At 38.5% G+C, this 24,994-nt stretch overlaps 4 protein-coding genes across 6 annotated transcripts; 2 read left to right on the forward strand and 2 right to left on the reverse strand.

Annotated features, from left to right (window-relative positions):
- The first annotated feature begins 95 nt into the window (after positions 1-95).
- On the forward strand, positions 96-5,785 carry si:dkey-250k15.4. 2 transcript variants are annotated; one of them, XM_040030217.1, is made up of 4 exons: positions 96-227; positions 1,935-3,257; positions 4,966-5,042; positions 5,145-5,785. In XM_040030217.1, exons 2-4 carry the CDS (start codon positions 2,105-2,107, stop codon positions 5,766-5,768), a joined length of 1,854 nt encoding a protein of 617 aa, XP_039886151.1. In that variant the 5' UTR covers positions 96-227; positions 1,935-2,104; the 3' UTR covers positions 5,769-5,785. The 2 variants fall into 2 exon arrangements, with proteins under 2 accessions (XP_039886151.1, XP_039886152.1); XM_040030218.1 differs by lacking the exon at positions 96-227 and adding an exon at positions 595-615.
- Positions 4,872-10,886, reverse strand: tlr21 (toll-like receptor 21). 2 transcript variants are annotated; one of them, XM_040030216.1, is made up of 2 exons: positions 10,775-10,886; positions 4,872-9,382 (listed from the first exon to the last, which is right to left on the reverse strand). In XM_040030216.1, the coding sequence occupies exon 2, from the start codon at positions 9,244-9,246 to the stop codon at positions 6,319-6,321; it is 2,928 nt and encodes a 975-aa protein (XP_039886150.1). In that variant the 5' UTR covers positions 9,247-9,382; positions 10,775-10,886; the 3' UTR covers positions 4,872-6,318. The 2 variants fall into 2 exon arrangements, with proteins under 2 accessions (XP_039886150.1, XP_039886149.1); XM_040030215.1 differs by lacking the exon at positions 10,775-10,886 and adding an exon at positions 9,973-10,688.
- Positions 10,887-11,156: 270 nt separating this feature from the next.
- On the reverse strand, positions 11,157-12,875 carry cnfn (cornifelin). Its single transcript, XM_040030220.1, has 4 exons — positions 12,510-12,875; positions 12,128-12,253; positions 11,900-12,036; positions 11,157-11,685 (listed from the first exon to the last, which is right to left on the reverse strand). Exons 2-4 carry the CDS (start codon positions 12,249-12,251, stop codon positions 11,593-11,595), a joined length of 354 nt encoding a protein of 117 aa, XP_039886154.1. The 5' UTR covers positions 12,252-12,253; positions 12,510-12,875; the 3' UTR covers positions 11,157-11,592.
- A 10,119-nt stretch (positions 12,876-22,994) lies between these two features.
- Positions 22,995-24,994, forward strand: cxcr3.2 (chemokine (C-X-C motif) receptor 3, tandem duplicate 2). The gene is made up of 2 exons (XM_040030221.1): positions 22,995-23,153; positions 23,337-24,994. The coding sequence occupies exons 1-2, from the start codon at positions 23,052-23,054 to the stop codon at positions 24,417-24,419; spliced, it is 1,185 nt and encodes a 394-aa protein (XP_039886155.1). The 5' UTR covers positions 22,995-23,051; the 3' UTR covers positions 24,420-24,994.

Consider the following 24,994-nt stretch of genomic DNA (forward strand, 5'->3'; position numbering starts at 1 on the left):
GTAGTGTGCAAAATATGATATGAGAATGTAAATAATAAAGGATTACATAAGTAGGGAAATAGAGCAGAGTTGATACTGTGTAACCCCTCGTTTTGTGAGGGTAGTTTCGTCCAACTCGTGGGCTTTCTTGGGCGTTATCACTGCGTGTAAAAAACGCAACGGCTGCGTGTTGCCGTGCAACGACACATTCGGTGTGCGATAAAATTAAGCGGTTGTTAACGACTTTGGTAAGTAGACACTATGTTAATTAACTATTTTTCCTTTTCATTTATTTTTTTTCTCATGTATTTACGGTTTTAACTGATTTACAGTTTGCTAAAGTTGGAAATACTTTTCGCTTCTAAGCAGCTACAGCTTTGACTTCATGCACCGCGTGTCACCTTAATTTAAATTACACCTGGGGATAGTAGGTGCTTGCTAATCTCCAAGTTAGTTTACTGACATAATTCAGTTAGTTTGCTCGTTTTAGTTCAGTTTTCATTAAGTTTCAGTATTAGTTCGAGCTGATTTGTGTTCAAAATACCTGGGGGTCAACCATCCAAAGCAACGAACAGTCCACACAGGAAGTGGTGAAGAGGTTGTGGACGAGGTGGAGTTGGTGGGCACTAGTGTCAGGTGTGATTGGCGACATAAGCATAGAAGAATGCAAAAGGAAAGTTAAGATGATGTTAGTAAGACTTGCGATGATGTATGGTTTGGAGACTGTGGCACTGACAAAAAGACGGGAGGTGGCGCTGAAGATTCTAAAATTTTAGTTGCGAGTGACTAGGAGGGACATTGAAGCAAAGTTGAAATGGCTTGGACATATGGTGAAGATGGATAGTGGACACAACGGGCAAAGCATGTTAAAGATAAAGCTGCCAGGCAGAAGAAAAAAGAGGATGATTGCAGAGGAGGTTTATGGATGTAATGAAAGTAGCAGGTTGGTGTTACAGAAGTGGGATGGGGTGAGATGGAGGCAGATGACAGGCTGTAGGAATGCCCAACATGGCAAACGGAAGTATAAGTTCTAACTTTTTTGTGTGCATACAGGATATTGTCCGGGGCTTCCCCCCCCCCAGACATTCAGAGTAGAAATAAGTACATTCACATATATTATAAGCAGTACTTTTGACTTACAGTCATCTCAATACTGCACATATTTTTATTATTATATTTTTTTAAGGTTTTTATTTTTATTATTTTTTTTTACACAGGGTTAACAGCAGACCATATGAACTTGACAGGCAACTTTGATGGGTGTAGTCAGCTCAACTCACCTTACTATTCAGTATCTATACAATTACAAACGTTATAAATAATTACAACCATGCATGCACAGAGAAATGTAACCACAGCTATAAAACTGCAAAAATATCTGAAGGGGTACTTAAAGTGCTCAAAGTCTGACTGCAGTAGGCCCATCTGCTCAGTGTCTTTTTTTCGCCCATTTATGTGAAATGTTTTTCTCGAAACCTAGTTTTCAGTGTGTACAGCTGCACATATATGGTGAAACTCTTGTGATTGTGGAACACGTCAAATAATACATTATATATTGGAATGATTTTGTGTCTGTAGTTTAATATGATTTTAAATGTCATGCAAATTAATTTCCTTACAATTTGTACTGTACATGAAATGATCCTCACTTCAGGGTTTAATTGCACAAATAATGTTAAGGTAAAGGAGACATTTTTCATACTTTATCTATCTCTGCTAAACTATGGCAAGTATGTTACATGCTTTCTTATTATTTTTATGAAGTGCTTAGAAAGTTGTATTATGTGTGGTCTACATGTTCAAGTCAAAGCCCACATTCAAATTTATATTTAGTCAGTTTCACTGAATCATTGGTAAGTTGCTCTTAATTTTAATACTAGAGTCGACCTCAATGAGGTACAACCACATCCTGTATTATCAAGCCTTCTTTACTAACTGTGGTTATTTTTCTACAGAATAGAATGCAGCATGAGCCATGTGTGTGGCAGGACCTCTATAAGAAGGAAAAGTCAACAATTTTCAACAAGAAACAAAAACAACAGATAAAAAGTGTTGCTTTGCAAAAAGATTCAGTGCTCTTCCCAGATATTCAACCCACTACAGTAAGGCAAATGAGGAGAAAAAAATGAAACGACTGAAGACCCGCAAGGAGAGGAGTCAAATAAGAGGTGGCTGGAAAGAGATTTCAAAGATCAAGTCAAATCACCATCATCATCACTACCGTCATTGCCAAAGCAACATAGACATGGCACATTTGCATAACTGCTGTTGTGCTAGTTGCCATTGTTCTTCGAGGAGAAATCCACCATTTCCAAGTGTTGTGCGCTCTGTGCAGGAGCCCAGTATCATCACAGACGGCCGCCTGACAGGACACCATGGCCTGTTTAACCATGAGGTGAAGTCTATTGATTTTGAACGCTTGCTAAGTGAACAGCCAAAACTGGAGGAACAAAGAAAAGAAAAGAACACTGTAATTTCACATTCATCTTCAGCATCACACAATTCTGCTTCACTGTCCACTGATGCTTTGTTGGGAGCTGATACAGATGTTGGGAGCTGTGTGCCATTCAGAAAAAATACAGACCCTGCTTCAAAAGCCCACACTGACTGCCAAGAGAAGGAAAAGAAAAACATCCAGTTTGAGTCAAAGCAGTCAGATGTCACAACAGAAGAGAAACCACAACAACAACTCCCTCTTTCATGTGAAAGTTTTCAAAGCAGCCACTGGTCTAAACACAGCTTCCTCGATGTACTAACAACAGAAACCAAGTGGGCATGTGTCATGTCTGAAAACAGCAGAGAATCACTGCTGACTCCGGTTGTTGACAGAGACAATATTAAGTCTTTCAACACAAATGTAAAGAAACGTGTGATTTCTACTCTTGTGCAAACCCCAAAGAACCAGGAGCCCCCTGTTCAGCAGATACAAACTCATCGTCTCACCTCAAGCCCACTTAAACTCTCCAGTTCAGCCACTACTAACAGCTGTGAGATACAGGACAGAACACAAGATCCAGAGTATGTAACGAAGTTTGTCAGTGCAGTAGCAGCACGTTTGTGTCAACGTTTGAAGCTTCCGTCGATCAGTAGGAGAAACCTGCTGTCAGAGAGCAGGGAGGTCCTGTTAAACTCTCTGAGGGAAACGCATGGACCGTGGCTTCAAGAGAACCTCCTTAGACTTCAGCAACATCGTAGCTTTGCTGTGCATCCCACAAAGAAAGACCAAGATCATGATCAAGAGCCAACCAGGAAAAATGAAGAGAATCTCTTTGCCGCAGGTGAGCAATTAACCTCTTGAGACTTGAACTCTTCCATGGCATGCATTTTTATTTCTTTTTGATATTTGGGCTTATTGGGACCTGATGAGTGTAAAAACAAAGAATTGCCAGATTTTCTTTACCTGATTTTTGTTTCTGACAAAAATGAGACGCACATATGAGGATATTCGTTTAAAATTTCAATTGAACAGTGGCACTATAATGTCATCGTAAGTGGATATCAGGCCCTTGTAGAGCAAAATTTAGTATTTTGGTCTAGAGCTTAAAATACATGTCCCCCATAATATAAAAGAAAGCGCAGATTTGTTCAAGATCAGCGTTTCGTTTTTTTTAAGTAACAACTACTTGTTATACTTTATCTATCACTATCATAGGGGAGATATTCTGGTGCAAGTTTTTAACTGATTATGTCTAATGATCTCTGTTTGACCACAGCCATGCTGGTTGACATGGTAATAATTTCAACTGTGTAACTTCCAGCTGATCAAACATCTGTTTGATAGATGTTATTACATTGTGATACAGATTATATGCTCAAAATTTGTTATTTTAAAAGTGTTTATGGACTATCTTTGCATTCATTGTTACTTATAAGTACTTAGTATAAAAGTGATTGTTAGTAATATATTGCCAAGCTGATTGGTAAGAAATATTTAAGTTCTTACATTTACTTTTGTTTGATAGCTTGAACATTTACACTGTCTTTTTATGTTGGTGTATTTTAACCATTTAGTCATTCAGATTAAATTGAACTAGTAATAGTGCATATGCTGCATCCTGTAAGCTCACACACATTATTTTGTTCTTATGCACACAATACAAACACAACTTAAATACACTAATTGCGAATTCTGCACAAAGTGTTTCCCTTAGAGACTGACCATGACCTCCACCTACATCACGTTTACCTGTTGTCACTTTTTCTTCCCGTGTCTTTGTGCTGTCATGTACTATAGAATTTACCGTTGCAGTAATTGTTACTCCCCCTCAGCCTTGTAGACCTTGTGTATTTGGTTCAGATTTAACTTTGGCAGAGAGTTGTTGGTACTCCAGCTAGGACCAGCTTCTCTACTATCAGACTTACAGATGTTTAGTGTAAGTCTGCATCTGTCTATCTATGGTTTTAGAATAATTAACATTTCTTGCACTTCAATCAGTTGTCATTAACTCACCACTGTCCTCTCTTATACTTGTCTGTCTTTGCGCCACCTCTTCCTTCTGTCAAACACGTGCAAAAACAGTTATGGAAGAGAAGTGAAACACTGAAAAAACCTTTTTCCCCTTAAAGAATGACTGGATAATGCCTTCTGTGCTAAAATAGTTTTAAAGGTTTATTTACTGTTAAATATCTTTAAACCAACATCTCTGCTGTTTTTTTGTTTTGTTTTGTTTGTTTGTTTTTTTAAAAGAGAAAACATTGATCTTAACTCCATGTATTGCATGATGAGGAAGATTTAAAAAAAAACAAAAAACTTTTTTTTTTAATAGGCATCCATTGTGTGAAGATAGGTTTGGATTTTTTGACCTATCCTAAAAAGTGTTTTGTGTTTGTTTTATGTCAGGAGATTAATTTGTGTAAAGAATAAAGAATAGAGAAAAGACACAAACCATCAATTTGGTTTTACATCATTTTATGTGGTTATTTAAAAAAAATAGAAGTAGGCATGACATACCTACATTTTTTTCAGTTTTGTTTCCTTATTTTTAGATATCTCTTTTAATATGCCAGCAAATAGCCATTCCAGCTGGAAGACCAGTCTGCAGCAACACTGCAGTCAAAAACAGGTGAGGCCCTCAGTTTACATTGTCACTCTTAAGTTATTTTCAGATTTCTATAATATAAGATTCTCTGATAATAAATAATGATTCCTTATGTTAATTGTCAAGGTTACTGAGTGGCTGGCGAGCCCTGCGGATATGGCCGACAGTGTTTTGGATGATATCCTCAGACCAAGTCTCTCTCCTCCATTGTTCATGAACCTTCAGACCTGTGAAGCTCCAGAAAGCATTTTGTTTGCTCCTTCTACCACTTTATGCCAGAGAGAAGTGGCTTCTGTACCTGAGAACTGGCAAGATGGTTTAAACTGGTCAAAGAGCAAAAATTCAGCTACATTTGGTTCTTTTGAAAATAGCTTCATGAACCAATCCAGCTTACTTGGAAATCAGAGCCTACAGTACTCTGACAGCAACTCCCAGCCCTCTTTTCCTTACCAATCACAGCTGCCAGATACATACGCAGGAGAGCCAATGCACTTTGCCCAGCAGGAAGACCCATTTGGAACTGATATGTACTCTTGTGTTCCCTCTTTTGCTGCCCCAGTTCACCATCAGAGCAGCCATTTCCAACCTTCAAACCAGTTCAGTCACGCTTCAGCTTGTTCTCTGAAGTCCCAGGACACTGATATTATGCACTACCCTCCGTCATTCATTCTTGAGAGAGACCCTTCACCTTCCCTTTCTGCTTTCCTTAGCCCTGAGCAGTGGTCCTTCCCTCCTATGAGACTGTACTAATGTGTGGTAAAGCTGTCCATACAAGCATGTGGATCAATATTTCTATGACTGATTAAAGTACAATTCTCCCTTAATTTATGCACTCCAAGGTTTTTGTTTAGTGAGTGATAAACATGTTATGTTCCCATATTAATATAACCATAGCATTAAGCATAGATGCAATAGCTCTCCTCTGAAGAGTAACCTGTCTTTTTCTATTGTCCTGTTTTTGATGAGTTAAGTAGCCTTTGATTATGCATCATTTTCAACCTTTTTAAGCATTTATGTTTATTTTGGACTTCTGTACAATTAAAAACACAAATGTCATAATGGAATATTATTTGTTTGTGAAAGTTGCGCATCCCTTTAAATGCAAAACAGTAATTTAAAAGACATTTTTAGAAATTGCATATATACATAAACACTGCAAAACATAAAATTAACAAAAGCTGCTCTTACATTTATAACACATTATATTGCATATTTACAACATAACTTCATCACAGATAAACACATTTAGACTGAAAGGTTAATTGAGTAAAACCACAAATCACACATTCTTATTTTCTTTCTAAGGTTGCAAGTAAAAGTTTTCATCAGATCTCTCATCCGTAAAGTCTTCAGCTTCTTTGCTCTCACGAGTTGCAGAATATTCTTCTGTCTCTAGTCTGGTCCCTGTTTTTATTCCTCTACGCAGCTGATTCCAGAACAGTTCCTGCGCCTGTGTTGGGTTAGTACAGTCTGAACCAGGCCACTGCAGGTAAGTCTTTTTTAACATAACTTTCCTCATGCGATGATACGAAGACAGCTGCCTCTCAGAGATTGGCTCCAGAAAAACGAGCAGGAGAACATCTCTGTGCTCATCAAAGAGTCTGTAACTGGCAAGCTGGATTTCCAGAGAACACCACTCACTTTGCAGAAAATTCCTGCTCACCACACAAATGGTTTTCCGGCTGCTGTATACAGCAGAAACAATATTGTCCACAATATCACGGCCCAACTCAAAGTCCCTGTGGTGCAGGCAAAGCTTAAAAGATGATCCGCCTCCCTCCAAGTTGGGTAACAATTGGTCCATGACCCATTGTTCATCAGATGAGTTATAGGAAATAAATGCATCATATTTACAATTCTCCTCCTCCTCATGGAATCTGCTCCACTGCTCGCTAAACCAGGCCCGAAACACATAGTAGCTGTACTTCATTTTCCAGTAGAGTTTAACATAGAATAAGGGAATGATTGTAAACAAGAAGATTGCAGCTGATGTGCTAAAAAACAGGTACATTCCTATATCTCCGCGACAAACTTTAGTGTCAAAATTGTAAAATTTGAGTTTTGGATTGTGTTGGCATGACAGGTTGTACAGGTACACCACCTGAACATCTGTGTTATTCTTTGTATAATTTTGCAAAGGCCCGTTGTTGCAGGTGCAGCTTACAGGATTATCTCGTATGTCAAGGTAACGAAGCATAGGTAGACTCATTAATGCGTCTACAGAAAGACTCTGCATGGCATTGCGGTTGAGCTGCAGTAAACGTAACTGTGTAAGATTCCCAAAAACCTCTTTAGAGAAGTTCTGAATGCCCATATTTTCTGCAGCCAATCTGGTCAAATTTCTTAGATTTTTAAAGACCCCTGGTTCTAATTTTTTCACCCCAGCACAGCAGTTATCCAGTGTGAGGAAACTTAAGTCTGTTAGGTCATCAAAGGTATCAGGAGCAAGATGGTATATGTTATTGTTGGTGAGATACAAAGATTTCAGTGAGTAGAGGCCACGTAGTAAAGTGCGTGGTAAAACGGTGAGTCCGTTAGGTCGCTGCCGATCTAATTTCAGATCAGTCAGTCTGCTGAGATTCATGAATGGTGACTCATGAGTTTCTGTTATGAAGCAAATCTGATTACTCTGTAAATCTAGCACAGTGAGGGTGTCTTGAAATGCACGATATAAGAAAGGGTCAATTTGTTTTAGCTGGTTTCCATCTAGATAGAGCTTGGACAGGCTTTTTAGTCCATCAAGACCCGATCGCTGAAAATGGGTAATCTTATTACCTCCAAGATCCAGTGTATTTAAAAATGTCAGGTTGAAAAAAGTCCTATTGAAAATGACAGAAATGCGGTTGTTGCGAAGGTTAAGAATTTGCAAACTGACCAGATCTTCAAATGTGACACTGAACAAATCAGTTAAGAGGTTATTGTCTAAACGAAGTGTCTCGAGCTTTTTTAGTCCCTTGAGAGCGTGTATATGGAGAAATGCAATACTGTTTATGTTAAGTTGTAGCGTCCTGATATTTGGTGTATGATAAAAAGCATGAGAGTCAACTTTTAAGATGCGATTGTAACGATAACTCAGATTTTCCATTTTTTTTAATTGAAACATTTTTTTACAGTATATTAGGGAGCTGAGATGGTTGTGCTCTGCTTTGAAGTCTTCTATGTATACATGACTTCTAAGAAACTCAAGGCAATATGCACTCTTTAGGTTGTTGCGGGATAGATCCAAAGCCCCTGTGATATTAGGACAATAGGACAGTGTGTTATTTGTAAGTTGCCTAATTGCATTATTACCCAGGTTCATATTTTTAAGATTTTTCTCTTTCAGACTTTTTTTCAACAGTATGCATAATTCTTTGAGCATGCTGTCATTGTTCAGTCCTGTACCAGAGAAATCAACATGACTTGGATTGATGTTGCTAATGTTTAAAAACTCCACTATTGTTACATTTGTTGAACGCAAACGCAAATAATTTATAGTGCTCAAATCAATTTGATCAAAGGCTTTTGTAGGCAGCTGAGAATTGTATGACAAATCTAAAATGTTGATAAAGCTGAGAAATGAAGGCTTACATCCCAGCGTTAATAGATTATTATGGCAAACATACAAAACAGTGAGGGACTGGGGCAGTGACACATTTGAGTGTCTGAGGGAGGTCAAATTGTTAAAGCAAAGATCCAGTGTCGTCAGATTTGTCAGATGTGCCACAGACTTAGCAATGCCTGAGAAATCTGACAGAAAGTTTTGTCTCAGGATTAAAGTGTGTAGCTTGAGAACAGATGAAAAAATATCCTCGGGCAGCCGCTCCAATGCATTGTTGGCCAAAAAGAGGGAGGTGAGATTCTGCAGGTCCTTAAACAGAGAAGGGTTGAGCTCTGATATTTTGTTTAATGACATGTTTAGATTCTTCAGTTGATACAAGCCTTGGAAAGCTAACTGACGGATGGTTGTCAAGGAATTATTATCAATTCTGAGGTGCTGAAGGTCTACTAGGTTACTAAAGCTGTTGTTAGGAAGGTCCGTCAGAGGAGTTCTTAAAATGGTGAGATTGATGGCAGATGGTGGCAGGTCACTGACAATATCAGAAATATGCATTGCATTCCGATGCATGCAGTTGAAAGTTTTCCCATCAGAATCTGCTTCTGCAATGCAGTTCCTGAAACTGTAACTACTGATGAGTTGAACAGCTGCAAGAACAACTGTAACTGACAGCAGCTGATGGTTTCCCATTTTGTCTTCTTGCAGTGCAAAGAAATAGTCCTTTAAATAACTTCTGTCGGCTCCTTTTTTTCGTTTCGTTTGTTTAAATATTAAGTTGAAAACGTCTAAAGGCCTCTGTGTTTTTTCATCAGGTGAATGCAGGGATCTGAAAAGAGAATACTTTCAAATCAGAAAAAAATTCTAATATCAGATTGCAAATTCTCGCTTTAGGTATATCATTGATGTTTTCAGCTGTCTCTTAAAATCTGACAATAATAATAATGTGCTTTTTAAGACCCTCAAAAGCGCTTTACAATTCCACTATTCATTCACACACTGGTGGAGGCAAGCTACAGTTGTAGCCACAGCTGCCCTGGGGCACACTGACAGAAGCGAGGCTGCCATATCGCATCATCAACCCTTCTGGCCATCGCCAGTAGGCGGTAGATGAAGTTGCCCAAGGACACAACGACCGAGACTGTCCGAGCTCAAACCGGCAACCTTACAATTACAAGACAAACTACCAACTCTTGAGCCACGATCGCCCCAAGTACAAGTACATTTAAACATTATAAAGACGTAAATTGACAAACTAGCATTGTATATCTGATAGATTTTTAATCATTTTTAAAATATTGTAGAAACAGTATACAGGACACTCATCATGGTTGTTGGAGCCTGCTGCCTTCAACTGACATTTTAATTTAGACTAAGTATTTTTATAATTATTTTACTAACCCAAGCTCAGATTCTTACCTTTTCTTGTTGCTGTTACCGTTTCTTATTAGAAGCAGTTGCGAGTCTCTAGGAATAGTCTCAGCATAAAAGAATCTTCTAATCCTGAGGTGTGAGGAGCGTGTCCCCGAAGAAATTTATACGATGAGAAAAACTTTGTTCCTCTTTTCTTATGTTTTCACATCCACTTTCAATATAAATGAATGTTTGCCCTTCTCCTCCTCTTTAGGGTTTCTCTCACGTCATTGCGGTCCACACAATGCACAATGTTGAAAAGCAACGAATTCCTAATTGAATACTACAGGAATACAATATATGGCAAAAATCACGATATCAATAATTTTAGAACGATAAAAGAAATGCATAGAAAGAGTTGAGAAATAATTTGGTTCTTTCCTATGTATAATGTTTAATTTTCACCCTTTACAAACATAAATTCTTATGATTTTGCAAATAAGATAACGTTTATTTCCTTTCCTTAGACGATCCCAAGAAAACTGAAAATGTCATGATGTGTGAAGTTAATCTAATTTGTACTTACTTAAATTAATGCTGTTTATCCTGCCTTCTCAGACAGCTTTGTTTTTGGTGGCTGCAAAAACACTGAGTCAGAAAGAGGAAGCTGTCTATAAAAATAAAATGTATAGAAAGAGTTGCGAAATAGTTTTCAGAGAGTTTTTTTTATACAATGCGTGCCACTTTTAAGATTCACCCTTTATGAGCATAACTTTATAATATTGATGTCATTCCTCAAACTTCCCCAGGAAAACTGAAAACATGTCCTGATAGTTTAAAGTTATAAGGTACCCTAATTTGTACTTACTCAGATTAATGCTTTTCGCCTCGCCCTGTGCCTTTAGACAGCTCTGAAGTACATGGTCAGCCAAAAATAAAACACTCAGTCAGAAAGGGGAAGATGTCTCCAACATATTCTTCTTCTTTCATAATCCTTTACAGCTGTGTTCAACTATTTAATCACAACACATTAATTCCAATAGTTTTATTGAAATATTGTTTTTGAGAGGATATACAATTTGCATTCACATATCTATAAATCACGTATTTTTAACACAATTATCTTAAACATTAAAAAAAGAAAAATATAAAATTGTGAACATTATTGAATTATATTGTAGGTAGTAAAAAAGTTCTCAGAAATGATGATGATAGTTATTTGAGTTTACCACCATAAACTGGTTGATTCTTTTTGTTTTGTTTTGTTTTGGGGGGTTTTAAGGGTGGTTAAGAGTTACTCGTGCTGCAAATTCCCACATATCCGTCAGATTTTTTCGCTGATTTGTTGCACAAACTTGGTGTCAGCACAATGAGTCGCTGTTGAACTTCGAGTGAAAGATACGGGGGTTTTAAGCCTTATTCTAAGACTCAGAGCTCACATTTCAAATATAACAGATATACTATGTAATCCTATTAAACTATAGAATAAACAAGGAAAAACAAGAAGAAATTGTCAGTTTAGTCCAGTTATCTGACTTTATTTCTTATCAAATCCTTTAGCTTTACTACAATATGTCTATGCCATTTTTTCTAACATTTTAATTTAAGATACAGAAACTGAAGAAATACATTTTCACATATTATATTACTTTGATACTTTGAGGATATCATATATTGTATAAATTTTCAGTTTCCTCTTATCTTCTGCTCACGTGCCATCTGACATAATCCACATGCTGGAATGCAGGCCATGACTAACCAGTCGTCACACACAGAGCCCTGAGGAAAAGCACAGTCACAGTAAACTGGTGACAAACATCATAGTTTGTTTTTTTTACAGAACCATATTTAGAGTGCTGGGATTTCAAAAATGTAATATAAAACACCATCTAGATTAGAATTCTAGAGAATTTTATGACTTCATGATTGAATTCATGATTAGAATTCTAGTCTTCTTGTTTAATAAATGATTAGACATCTGCACCACACTTACACCAATATTGTATCTGTTGCGTATGCTTGTCCGTAAAGCAATCAGGGCGCCGGGAAGGCAGGCCAGACAGCAGCTTTCATCGCTGTCCTGAGCCACCTGACAAGCCAGGATGCAGGGAACGAATGTTCCACAAAGACCTGTAGGTGAGAGATGTTTTATCATATTTCTGTTATGTTACACTGTTGGTAAACTTCAGCATGTTCCCATAGAACTTATATAGACACGTACAGATGCCGCAGTCTTCACAGCAGTCGCATGCATTTGTACTCCACTCTGACGACCCACGGGAGACCGTGTACTGTGTCACAGTCACCTGAGGTTGTGCATTTATCACATTTGTCTGGAATTCCATGGCTGCAAGAAGAAGAAAAATAACTTGGAGCAAATTAAACATGAAGGTCACTTACTTTACCAATTTACTTTCTTGTTTATAGAACCTTTGAGACACTTTTACACAGTTTCTTTATAACAAATGTTATATATCCAAATCTGTGTTGTGAAAGCTTCTTAAGATTTTATTCCAACCAAAAATTATTAGATCTTTCTTGATTAAGAGTTTACCCCAAATCAGATATAAAGAAAATCAGTTAGTAGGATGAGTTTAAACTACCTTGATTTGTAGGAAAATTTGCAGTCCCCTTCAACTCTTGAAGTTAGTATCTGGCTCCTGAAAGCAAGGTCTGAAATTGAAGACTAGGATAGGGTTTACAGCCACAGCTCTTATACCCAGTGACACAGTATGCATAGGTTGTAGTTCAGTTTCTATGCTGATATGAGATGGCAAACAATGACCAAGTAAACAGGGCTGAATGTCTTGTAAAGGAAAAAAGGAAAAAATGTTTGGTTTTGGGGTGTATCACACACCTAAAACGGTGCACCTAGAATTATGCAGGCTGAATCACATTAATAGCACTCGAGGGACAAAGCAGGAACTTATTGTACATTTACATATGAACAAGGTTTTGATTTCATGCCAGGTGTGGTGTGTGTACACAACAGGGGACAAGCTGAAAAAATTAAATGAACTGTGACGCTGAAGCGCATACTCTGTTGACTTTATAAAGTGGCACTCCGTATGTAAATACCAGTGACTCAAGAAAGTACTCATGAAAAGCGCAGAAACATTATACTTGTATAATACAATTTAGCAAAGTATTTCTGACTTCTAGGCCGTTCAAATACCACTTTTGTTGTTGTTATTTATGGCTTTTTCAGTTAAAAAAAGGTAACAAATCATCAGTTCAAATGTACAGCGTATTACATTCAGTTTTAAATATGACTAACTTATCTCTGTTAATCAACTCTATACCACAGGCCTTCAATCTGGCAGTAATTAAACCACTACTTAAAAAGCCATCACTTGACCAGCTTTCTTGACTACTTATCTCCAACCTTCCTTTTATCTCAATAATTCTTGAAAGAGTGGTTGTAATGGTAATGCTAAATGGCTTATTTGAAGAGTTTCTGTCAGGTTTCATAACTTGGCAAAGTACAAAAATAGTGTTAGTGAAGGTTACAGAGGCGGAGGTGTAAGTGCCTGCCTCAAAACAGGACAATTTAGCTGCATTTAACCTTCAGTTAATATTTATATAGTTAGGTAGGAGTCAGACCATGTTTCTTTTTAGCTGAAAAACATTACACCAGGTAACCTGCAGTGTTGAAAACGTGTTTTCCGACGATGTTTGCTACCCTACAATCCGTCCTACTCTGTAGTAAAATCAGCGACATTTGACAGTCCTGTTGCTCCCATTGAAATTTCTATAGCCTATTTAAAATCTAAAACTTAAAATTGTCCGTAGCCTACTGTTGTTACCACTGTCCTGTCATATGTGCCAATATTAAACCCAAGGTACTAACTAGCTAACTGACTGGATGCCCATTAACCTTATAACTCCTGTTGTGTGTGTGTGTGTGTGTGTGTGTGTGTGTTTTGTGTACAGAGAGACAGCCAGGTTCATAATGGATATAAGGAGGTTTTTCAAAAAAAGGTGTAAGATCAAATGATCCGTCAATAAAGGATAATGTTGGATCAATGTTTCAATATTTATATCTTTTATTAGTGGTACATGTGGTTTGGTTATTTGCCTTTTGGTTGAAAGTACACTGAGAGAGGGCTTTTTTCATATTAATGTAATTTTTTCATCTAATTGAATACAATCTATTTGTGTATGATTGTCAGTCCAAAGAGGGAGAGAGGAAAGAGGGGAACGTGAGGAGAATGGTCAGGAAGAACCAGGTAAGAAAACGGACAGGGAATAGTGACAGGCAAAACTGAAACAGATAAACTGCTTGAGAGAGTTGATCACCAAAAAGTGACAGACAGATTTGCCAACCTCAAGGTGAGGTGACATCTGCAGAGCCATACTAGTATCTGCAGTAAAGATCGTCTTGATGCATTCTCAATCATCCAGGAAAGTAAATCTCCAAAAGTCGATTCTGTTCATCTGGACGTAGCGTTTTGTGGGAGAAAGGTTTCGTCACTCACCCAAGTGACTTCTTCAGTCTCAGCTGACTGCAGGTTTCCCCAATCTTATAAATTTGCAATTCATTATGCAAATGTACTGTTTATAAGATTGGGGAAACTTGCAGTCAGCTAAGACTAAAGAAGTCACTTGGGTGAGTGACGAAACCTTTCTTTCACAAAACGTTACGTCCAGATGAACAGAATCGACTTTTGGAGATGCAGTAAAGATCGTTTCATACATAGTATACATTGTACCATAGGCAAAGTTGCCTCCATTTTTAAGATTTAAGGTTTTTTTTTTATTAATATTTTGTACATTTGTACATGTGAAATGCACTTCACACACGTACACACACGCACAGTTGTTTGTCGCCAGATGGCACGTTTATTTCTAGTTTTCATTTGTTATGACCGTCCACAGTCTGACAGCTCCGGTCTCAGCTGATTTCCAGCTCTCCCTCCGCTCCTCTCCGCCTCACTATAAAAGGGGAAGGAAACCATCATCAGTCCAAACGCCATCAGCTGTTCTCACCTGCGTCTCCAGCACCGCCCCTTTGAGCTCACTGCACCACTCCTCCCCTGCAGCCGCGCCCGGGACCACACCTCCGCCACAGTACATTTCAAGGACTCTTCTATTTTTGGAGTGTATTTTTGTGTATCTGTATTATATTATACATACACATTAAAAGTGAATCTCTGTCCACTCAGTTTACTTCTTGCTCACTATGAACATCATTCATTTTTCTTCCCCAGTAATTAAGGTTAGGATATGTAAATTTATTTTTTTATTCCAATCCATTCTTCTTTTGCAGCATTTAAATAACCTTTATCAGATTTGATGGTTTTGTTACAGACTTTTCAAAAAAGTGTTTTGCTTTTTCACAAATGTGGGGATTAAATTGTGTTAAAATGTACAAAACAGTCATGTTTTGTGATGAGGACCCAGGCACAGAGAGACTTGATGAATTTAAGAATCTTATGATTTAATAAAGAAATTTGCAGACTTGCACAGAGATGGTAAAATTATGATGACTGATAACGGAGACGAAGACAACAGATGACGAGGACAGGGAGGAACAGAGGTATAAATGCACCAAGGAGACAGTCAGAGAGAACCTGGGATAACTGGAGACATTAAAGGATGCAGGGACTGACAGAGACAGGGAAGAAGTCTCATCGTGACGAGTAAAGTTTATCTTGTCTGGCTGGGCAGCTCTCTGGGTGCTCCACACCCCCAAAGCTCTGATCCTAGAATCCCCCCTGGTTAAAAATGATCTTCTTATGGCACCTGACAGTAACATCATCCTTTTGCTGTCAGAGGCTATACTTCAGTGCATCATTCATTGTTGACCACAATATTTTATTAGAGACATTGGGGCAAGCATTAGGTATTTAAGGCACTGCTATGCAGTGGTTTGAATTTTATCTAGACTCCAACAGATTTTATGCTAGGACCAGTTCTGTTTACTTTGTATATGCTATCATTAGAAGGCATAGCATACATTTTCACTGCTATGCAGATGATCCCCAGCTTTATCTAGCTCTGAAGCTAGATAACACACACCAGTTAGTTAAACTGAAGGAATATCTTAAACACATAACTACCTGAATGACTTCTAACTTTCTGCTTCTAAATTCAGGTAAAACTGAGCATATTGTACTCAGCCCTAAAAATCCTAGAAATATGGTCTCTAACCAGACGCTTTCTCTGGATGACAGTACCTTAGTCTCCAGTATTACTGTGAGGAATCTTGCGACTGTTCTTGGTGAGAATGTGTTCTTCAATGCGCATATTGAACAAATATGTAGGACTGTGTCGCGAAATCAATCAATGTAGAGCAGTGTCACAAACCACGGAAGCCCCAGAAAAGTGCAATCAAACAATGAGTTTATTAACAGCCCGGAGAAAACATCAACATATGTCTTCTGACCAAAATACATGTTGTGGATACTTATAAAGCAGTGGGGTACACGCCCCCCCATGGCGTCAATGACAGATTAAAATAGGTTCCAGACATTAGTCACAGTTAATCGTACATCTTTAATAGCTATAAGCAGACATAGAACTTCTCTTTTCTATAACACCTTCCATATAAGGTAATAAACTTCAAGCCCTCAGGGTCTCTGAGGCTAATTATTGACTCTGATCATCTGTTACCAAGTAGAATAAAATATAGTAAGACACCAAATGAGTTAAGGCCTCAGGCCGGACACATTCCTAGATTATATGTATTATATGTACTGTAAGCATGCATTGCAGTTATCCTTCTATGTTCTAGTTTCCCTCAGCATGTATCACCTGGACAGTCACGCCAGTGAAGCTTAAGACCCTTAATGAACCGAACATCAACTCAAAATAAGCACAGATATGCAATGTGTATAAAATATTTACTTGTAATAAAAGTTCACATAATGGAAGGATTCTCAAATGGACATCTTCAATAAACAACTGTAATGCAGTCTCAATACTGTACGATATATTATTAAATGGAATAATACTGTAAAGAATGATATTAATGCAGGTATAATGATGCAGATTATATGGCAGTAATAAAAGAATTTCTGTATCTCCACAATTGCTTCCCTCTCCTTTTGTGCAATATCTTTCAAATTAGAAACGTCTGATCGTGATGCTAAAAAATGAGTTAGTTGAGAATTACTTTCTGGCTGGACTATTGGATATCATTATTATCAGGCTGTCCTAAAAACTTACTGAAAAGTCTTGAGTTTATCCAAAATTCAGCAAATAGAAAGAGAGAGTGTATTTTTCCTATATTATCTTCTCTTCATTGGCTCCCTGTTAAATCCAGAATCAAATTTAAACTGTCTCCTCACATACAAGGTCTTGAATAATCGGGGCCCATCTTACCTTAATGACCTCATTCATACACTCTGCATTTAATTATTAGCTGTTATTAATCTCAGGCTCTCTTCTACACTCTGTCTTTGGCCTGTTTTTCCCTTCCCCCTCCCAGCCAGTCGAGGTAAGTGGTTGCCCCTCCATGACCTTGGTTCTGTCAGTTGTTTCTTTCCATTAAAAGGACATTTTTCCTTCCCACCATCGCTAAGTGCTTGCTCATATGGGGCCATCAAATTCTTGGGGGTTTCCCTGCATTATCATACGGTCTTTGCTATCTTACAATATAAAGTGCCTTAAGGCAACTGTTTTTGTAATTTTGCACTATATACATACATTAAATTGAACTGAATACATTAGTTGACTTGATGATTCAATGTGGAAATACTGAAACAATATTGTCTCTTCATCACTGACAAGTTTATTTTTAGCACTTTGTAAAGTCATTGATCTGCACTTGGACCAAGAGGTTTTTGTCAAACCCCTCTCATCACATCAAATTTTTCCCCATACATCCTCATCCATTACACTGAACACTGAATCTCTTTGAGGTTGCTTCTTTACATAACGCACACCAGTGACTGTACAGCTGTCCACTCATCCAACATCATTGTTTAATCTGCTGATGATGCAATTGTTGTTGAGCTAATCTCAGGTGAAGGTGAGTCAGCATACAGAGATGAGATGTGCTCATCAGCAGTAGCGGTTTTTGATAGGGGCGACATGGGCGGTTGCCCAGGGCGGCATCGTGGTGGGAGCAGCATCACGGGCATCTCCAATAAAAAAAAAGTTGCTCGTACTCATGCTGCCAGACATCAGCCAGCGCATTTTGGAGATGGCATAGGCACCGGTCGGTTTTCTGCCGCCCATTTACTGGGAGTAAAGGCGCCCTCCGTTTGCGACGTGCGCCTGCTGCTTGCGGCACATGGAGGAGAGGGCGGGGCGGCGGATGATTCACTGCCTGGAGCAGCATCTAATAACCAGCTCGCAGAATATAACAAAATAAAAACAAACCAACAAACACGAAACACCAGACATTATGATACAGACTTATAATTTGTTTGAAAAAGTTTTTTTTTTTTTTTTCTTCGAAATTCTATAAAGTGAACGCGAGAGCCCTCGGTGCGCCCGTTTGCTGCTGTGCTGAAGTCAAAGTAAACTTTATTGTCATCTCCGCTACATGCAGTACAGTATACAGAAAGACGAGACGACGAGGCTCCAGTTACAACAGTGCAAGTAAACAAACAATAAATATAAAAAGTAAAATATATATATATATACTTTAGGACTAGCGGTAAAGGGATCAATAACAATTTATAATTTACAGTTTGATGATTTAAAGTCTGGCACACAAAGTGTCAATAGGGGAGGGGGGCGGCTGCTTCCAAATAGAGCACATTTCATTCATAATGTGGAAATCCAAGCCCATTTTGTATTCCTGGTCTGACTCCTGGGTTGTGCGAAATCCCAGAAATAAACCCTAGACAAAGCACATCAGTGAACTAAGGTATAGGTCTATTAGGTAATGTTGTGATGATCCTCGGGTTGGGGGGTGGGTGTTCATACTGGAGTGCAAAATTAAAACCAATGGAAGGTGGACAAGAAAAGTTCAAAGCCATCAGGTGCTCAGTTTAGGAAAAAAGAGAAAAGAAGAGGAGGAGAAACGAGCAAAAGATACAGGTAAGCAGATGTGTCATTGGAAAATGGCAGGTCATGTGTCCTGAAACAATCAGAATCAGAATACTTTATTAATCCCTATGGAAATTATGTGGGTTACAGTTGGTCCAAGAAGAAATTCTAAAAATAGTAACAGTAACAGACTAAACTCCAAACAATACATTGTGTTACAGATTTTACACATTTGGGAAATAGCACTAATATATACAGATCACTCAATTATAAATATCAAGAATTAACAGAGGTGATTATAAATAAATATCAACAAAATTGACAGGAATATTCCAGAGTAGGGAGATGGCCACGGGCAGGAGAGATTTCCTGTGTCATTCAGTGGTGCGTTTGGTAATCTCAGTCTCTCACTGAACGTGCTCCTGTAACTAGCCAGTACTTCATGGAGTGGGTGGGAGGTATTATTCATGATTGTCCTTATCTTGGACAACATCTGCCTCTCAGACACCACCCTGACAGAGTCCAGCTCCATCCCCACAACATTACTGGCCTTGTGGATCAGTTTATTTAGTCTGTGGGCATCTGTGACCCTCAACCTGCTGCCCCAACATGCAACAGCATAGAAGATAGCACTGACCACAACAGAGATACGACAAGATAACATTAATTAGTAGGGATAGTGAAAATGTCTGTTTACGTTTGTTAGCCACTTGGCTACAGTAAACAGTAGACACTGATGTAGCTTACTGAATCTTTTGGATTGTGTTCAGCACAATATTAAGGTGCATTAGTCATTGTCAGTTATTGATTTGTTCCAGTAACAGTAAAATATGTTATTGTACAATCCTTAATATATTGAATGTGTGGGTGCGGGTTGTGGGGTGGGGCGGGGTGGAGGGTACTGGGTGCGGGGGGCGGGGTGGGCGGGTGCCAGAGGGGGTGTTCCAGGGCACCAAACAGGCTAAGACCGCCACTGCCCATCAGTGTGGTGTTCAGTGAACATAGTAGCTTAGAATACCTTTAGGACTAAAGAGTTGATACTGAAATACAGGAAAAGCTTGACTCAAACCAAGCGTCATTTTGTATTGACTGTGGAGAGCTTGTGAGTTCCTCAGTGAGACTCCACTTTCTGCTGTTATAACATAATTCGCATCAGTGTGGTATGCATGCTGCTCTGTGGCAGAAAAAAAATGGTGCTGCAAGCACTGGTGGAGAAAAAACCAGCGGTTGCTATCTGTCAACCCTAGAGGACATTGCCACCTCAGACCACAAAACGTCATCAGGGACTGCTCTCTTTCCAGTTAGGGACTTATTCTTCGTCTAAAACATGCACCTCTAGATTGTGACACCCTTTCTTTCCAAAAGCTATCTGTGTTCTGAACACTTGCATCCACCAATAAATAAAATAATGTGGTTATAAATGTGCCAATAACTGACTCATGCTGCAACATTTTTATTTCAATAAAGCTACAAAATACAAGTGTAAAATGTCACATTAATAAAACAGAGTTGATTTTTTGTTTACATTGGGTAACATAAGAAAAAGTCTGAATTTAAACATGGAAGCATAGTGTTTGAGGGGCTGTCAGAAGACACAAAAACATGTATGATGTTACACAATAGCTTAATTTTCCAGGAGACCTTCGGTTGAGACAGATGTAACCACAACAGTATTCAGTTCCTCTCAAACGAACTGCTTTTCAAAAATAACACTTGTACCGTGAGGGGATATGGCTCACTCAGACTATCCAGCCTCTGTCTAGTTTATGACTCATTTCTTAACTGAATTTTTCAATTTTCATTTGAATGTTCTTGAACCTGACTATGCAATTATCTACTGCTTAAACATACTTTTTTTTATGTGTTCACCTTAGTTTCAAACTTGTGGACTGACTGTCTTTTGGTGTCATTGGTGCCCAAACCTCATAAACTTTTAAAGATTTTTAAAGTCTGCATAGAGACATCATCTGCAGGAAATCCTATCGACCACAGTTCAAGCAAACGGTTTATTCTGATGTCATCCTCTTAAACCTATGTTTAATTTAACCACAAAGATAAAGGCAAATAATGTCATATCCTGTCTTCTTTAAAGCCTGCACAATCATAAAGCCTTCAGTATCTCTTTCACCAGCCTTCATCAGCTTGTATCCTGTTTTTATAAAAGTACAGAAGGTAAGTCTTGTTTGCTCTATTTATACATATATATATAATATTTGAGTGAGTTGACATGGCTCACTCAGTTAATCCAGCTTTAGTAGTTTTAACTGAGTGACTTTAATTAAGTCGTCCACTGCTTGCTAACACGCTTTTTAAAATGTTTTCATCTTACCTCAATTTAAAATTTATACCCTGAAGTGTCCGTGGAGTCTATTAGTATTTAGTACACTAATTTAGTAAAACAGTTTTAGCATTTACTTTTAATTCACTTCCGAGAGCCTTTGAAGTACCTCTAACATTGTTTCTGCACACAGCTTATATCCTTTTGTCATCCTTTAAAACAGGGGTGGGGGAACTCGAGGCCTCAATGGCCGGTGTCCTGCAGGTTTCAGATGTGTCCTTGATCCAACACAGCTGATTGTAATGGCTAAATTACTTCAACATGTCTTGAAGTTCTCCAGACTCCTGGTAATGAACTAATCATTTGATTCAGGTGTGTTGATCCAGGGTGATATCTAAAACCTGCAGTACGCCGGCCCTTGAGTAATATGTAATGCATATTTATAGAGAGATCTTATGTTTTCAGTGAGGGATGTTTGTTTTTTTTCCAGAAGTCCTTATGTATTTTTTCATTGCCTCCCTACAGGTTTACATTTTGCCAGGAATGTCATTGCTAAAAAAAAAAAAAAAAAAAAGAGCACAATTATTAATCTCACTGAGGAAAACACTAAATGGATTTAACCTCTATAATCTAGCATGAAAATACTGAAAATACCACAAAGCTAATAAACTTTGTTTTGTGCAAGAACGCACTCTTGGCTGGAAACCTGAAGGTTGAAATAGCTCACTTCCAGGTGCAAAGTTCCAGGAAGACAGCTCTCTGTTTTTCTTGCTTATTTTTTTATTATAGAAAACCGCATGTGGCACCATGGTGAAGTGGTTAACACATTTGCCTGACATGCAAAACCTGCTCAGTATGTGCCTAGATAAATGGTAGTGCATCAGGAAGGTTATTTGTCATAAAAAAAACTCTGCCATATCAAATATCACATATGCAGACCCACTTTTTGTGATGAATCTTTCAGAAATAAGGGAGCAGCTGAAAGTCAGATCTGTTTTACAGGGAACTTCAGTGGCACACAGTTTGGAGCCAGGTGGTCCGAGTTTGACGACAGAAAGAATTTTCACAAATGAGTGATTCATTAGCTCTAAGCCATTGCAACACATCTGCACTTGCAACATTTACTTGAGGCACACTGTCAAGTTTAACGGAAGATTATCTGTCAAGATAAGAACCTTAACCTTCATAAACCTCACTGGTTGCTAAATGTAAAAATGCACTTAGAGGAAACCATGCATAAGTCAACAAATATAGAAACTGTAACTAAGACATCAACTCTGTTATTTCATGAGCGAAATCCAAAGTCACCAATGTTTGAAATCACTTAATAAATCTTGTAATGCAGTCCTGCTGAGCTCTAAACTGTTTTATATTTTCACATTCTATAAATTGACAAAAACAGGAAAAAAATACTCCTGAAGAAACAAACAAACAAGTTCCTACATTGTAGGTTGAGTGAAATGCTTGATATGTCGAAGCAAGTTGAACTTGCAGCATAGTGGCGAGTGTAAAATTTGTGCCAACAAAGCACTTTCACTTCTCCTTAGTTGTGGAGGATTTCTTTGCAAAAACAACTTTCTGCTTTTTAAAACCTGACAACTTATAGTTTTTTACTTTATGATATGTAATCAATTTATGTTTTCAAAGAGGATGCATTTTCTTGCAATGGAATATTTTTCATTTTTCCGCACAGTAGTCATGCTCTGTCTGTCTGGCTGACGCTTACAGCTAGGTGGAGACACAGATTAAAAATATGTGTAAAAAATTTCCTGAAACAGTCATCAATTCCCACTTTAGCTATGTTTTCATCTGTCTAAAACTGAAAAAAAAAACAATCAGTTCCTGAAATTCTTACTTCTTCTTTCTGATCCTCTGTCATCTGGCTAAGGCAAGATGTGAAAAGGGATGTTTGGCAAACGTGTTTATGAGAACAGTGTACTCTCATCTCCCTTGGAAGGTTTTAGGTCTTCTGCTGGCTCGCCGTCCAATCCCAGATTCAGCCATGTCAACCACAGACAATATCTGGGTGAGTGGATATTTTTAAAATTTTAGTTATTAATTTAAATTAGTTATTTAGTTGTTATGCATAATTGTTCATTAGGAAACACAAAGTGTTACCTGAACCTTATCCAAAAGCAAGTCTTTTTTTTTTTAATTACCCAGGTCTTTGAAAGATATTGATGAGTTCTGTATCTCTGTCTTCTCACAGGACTATGATTATTATGGAAATACTACAGAAGCTGTTGCAGCCCCGTGCTTAGAGGAAGACATCTATGGTTTTGCAGAAAAGTACTCCCCTGTAGTATACAGCCTGGTGTTCGTCTTGGCAGTTGTTGGCAACGTGCTGGTGCTGTGTGTGATCAGACGCTACAGAATCTCTCAGAGTAGTGGAGCTTGTGCCTTTTCCTTAACAGACACCTTCCTCCTTCACCTGGCCATTTCAGACCTTCTTCTGGCCTTCACTCTGCCCCTGTTTGCAGTGCAATGGGCTCACCACTGGATATTCGGCTTGGCTGTTTGTAAGATCTCTGGTGCTCTCTTCTCCCTAAACCGGTACAGTGGCATCCTCTTCCTGGCCTGCATCAGCTTTGACAGATACCTGGCAATCGTTCATGCCATCAGCTCAAGTTGGAAACGAAGCACATGCCATGCTCAGTTTGCATGTGCCATCATCTGGGCAGTCTGTCTGGGCTTGAGTGGAATTGACATTTACTTTAAACAAGTGGTGATGATAGACCTTGTCGGTCAGCAGAGGGGGCCCGTGTGCCAGGTGTGGTTCACTGAAAACACTTTACAGTGGCAGGTGGGGCTGAAGTTTGTCAGTGTAGTGCTGGGCTTTGGGGTTCCCCTCCTAGTTATGCTCTACTGCTACATCCGGATCTTCAGGTCTCTGTGCAATGCCTCTCGCCGCCAAAAGCGCAAGTCTCTCCGCCTCATCATCTCTTTAGTGTCTGTATTTGTAATCTGTTGGGCTCCATACACCTGCTTCCAGCTGGCAGATAGTCTGCTAAGGCTGGGTGTGTTAAGTGCATCCTGTGAGCTTGGCTATGTGCTTGACGTTGGAACTCTGATCACTGAAAGTCTGGGGCTGTCACACTGTGCCCTCAATCCTCTGCTGTACGGCTTTGTAGGAGTGAAATTCAGGCGGGAGCTAGTCAGAATGTGTAAGGGGCTACTGGGACAGAGGAGCTGGCTGGCAATGGAAGGGTGGCGAGAGCGAAGGCTTAGAAAAGCCACGGGATCGTTCAGTTCTGCAGAGAGTGAAAACACCTCGTATTCTGTCATGGTGTGATTTTAGTCAGAGATACATAAAGAGAAAGGAAGATGAAAATATATTTTTGTGGTTTTGGGTGTGAAGCTTGTATAGTAAAGTGAGGTGAAAACTGAAATAAAATGTTCTCAAAAATATTTGCTACATGTTATTGGTGCTTTTTTGGAAGTCTGCAGTTTGTATTCTTTTGATTTCTTTTGTGTGTGACACGAGCCATGGAGTAAAACGATTGCAAAATGCTGATGTTGTCACAAAATATTTCTTGCTAACTTACTGTGAAAATTTTTGATTTCCACATTTCTAAAAAGCTTGATCAGCAGTATTGGGTAACGTTTACGTAAGTACTCAGAGTCAGATCTCATGTATTTATTCCCAGTAGATTGTAAATTTTTAAAAGATTTTAAATCTGTATATGTTATAATTTATGTTGTAACATGTATAAATCAATCATCCTATTTGTGTCCTTTAAAATGTTTAGTGCTGCAAAAGATGAAATGGCTATAACGCTTCTTAAATTTTCTATGTATCATTGAAACGCAACCTTTATTTTGACCGATACTGAATATTTTTGTATTAAATGTTTTAAAGAAAATGAT

The sequence above is a fragment of the Simochromis diagramma genome, unplaced genomic scaffold, assembly GCF_900408965.1.
Source record: "Simochromis diagramma unplaced genomic scaffold, fSimDia1.1 OVJJ01000361.1, whole genome shotgun sequence".
NCBI lineage: Eukaryota > Metazoa > Chordata > Actinopteri > Cichliformes > Cichlidae > Simochromis > Simochromis diagramma.

What these genes read in the sequence shown, in the direction of transcription:
- si:dkey-250k15.4 (XM_040030217.1), top strand. Translation starts at nt 2,105, where the DNA reads ATGAAACGACTGAAGACCCGCAAGGAGAGGAGTCAAATAAGAGGTGGC. An exon ending in AGAGAATCTCTTTGCCGCAG is followed by an intron (nt 3,258 to 4,965) that starts GTGAGCAATTAA and finishes CCTTATTTTTAG; the next exon opens with ATATCTCTTTTAATATGCCA. An exon ending in AACACTGCAGTCAAAAACAG is followed by an intron (nt 5,043 to 5,144) that starts GTGAGGCCCTCA and finishes TTAATTGTCAAG; the next exon opens with GTTACTGAGTGGCTGGCGAG.
- cxcr3.2 (XM_040030221.1), top strand. Translation starts at nt 23,052, where the DNA reads ATGAGAACAGTGTACTCTCATCTCCCTTGGAAGGTTTTAGGTCTTCTG. An exon ending in CAACCACAGACAATATCTGG is followed by an intron (nt 23,154 to 23,336) that starts GTGAGTGGATAT and finishes GTCTTCTCACAG; the next exon opens with GACTATGATTATTATGGAAA.
- cnfn (XM_040030220.1), bottom strand. Translation starts at nt 12,251, where the DNA reads ATGGAATTCCAGACAAATGTGATAAATGCACAACCTCAGGTGACTGTG. An exon ending in CTGTGAAGACTGCGGCATCT is followed by an intron (nt 12,037 to 12,127) that starts GTACGTGTCTAT and finishes TCTCACCTACAG; the next exon opens with GTCTTTGTGGAACATTCGTT. An exon ending in GCAACAGATACAATATTGGT is followed by an intron (nt 11,686 to 11,899) that starts GTAAGTGTGGTG and finishes GCTTTTCCTCAG; the next exon opens with GGCTCTGTGTGTGACGACTG.
- tlr21 (XM_040030216.1), bottom strand. Translation starts at nt 9,246, where the DNA reads ATGGGAAACCATCAGCTGCTGTCAGTTACAGTTGTTCTTGCAGCTGTT.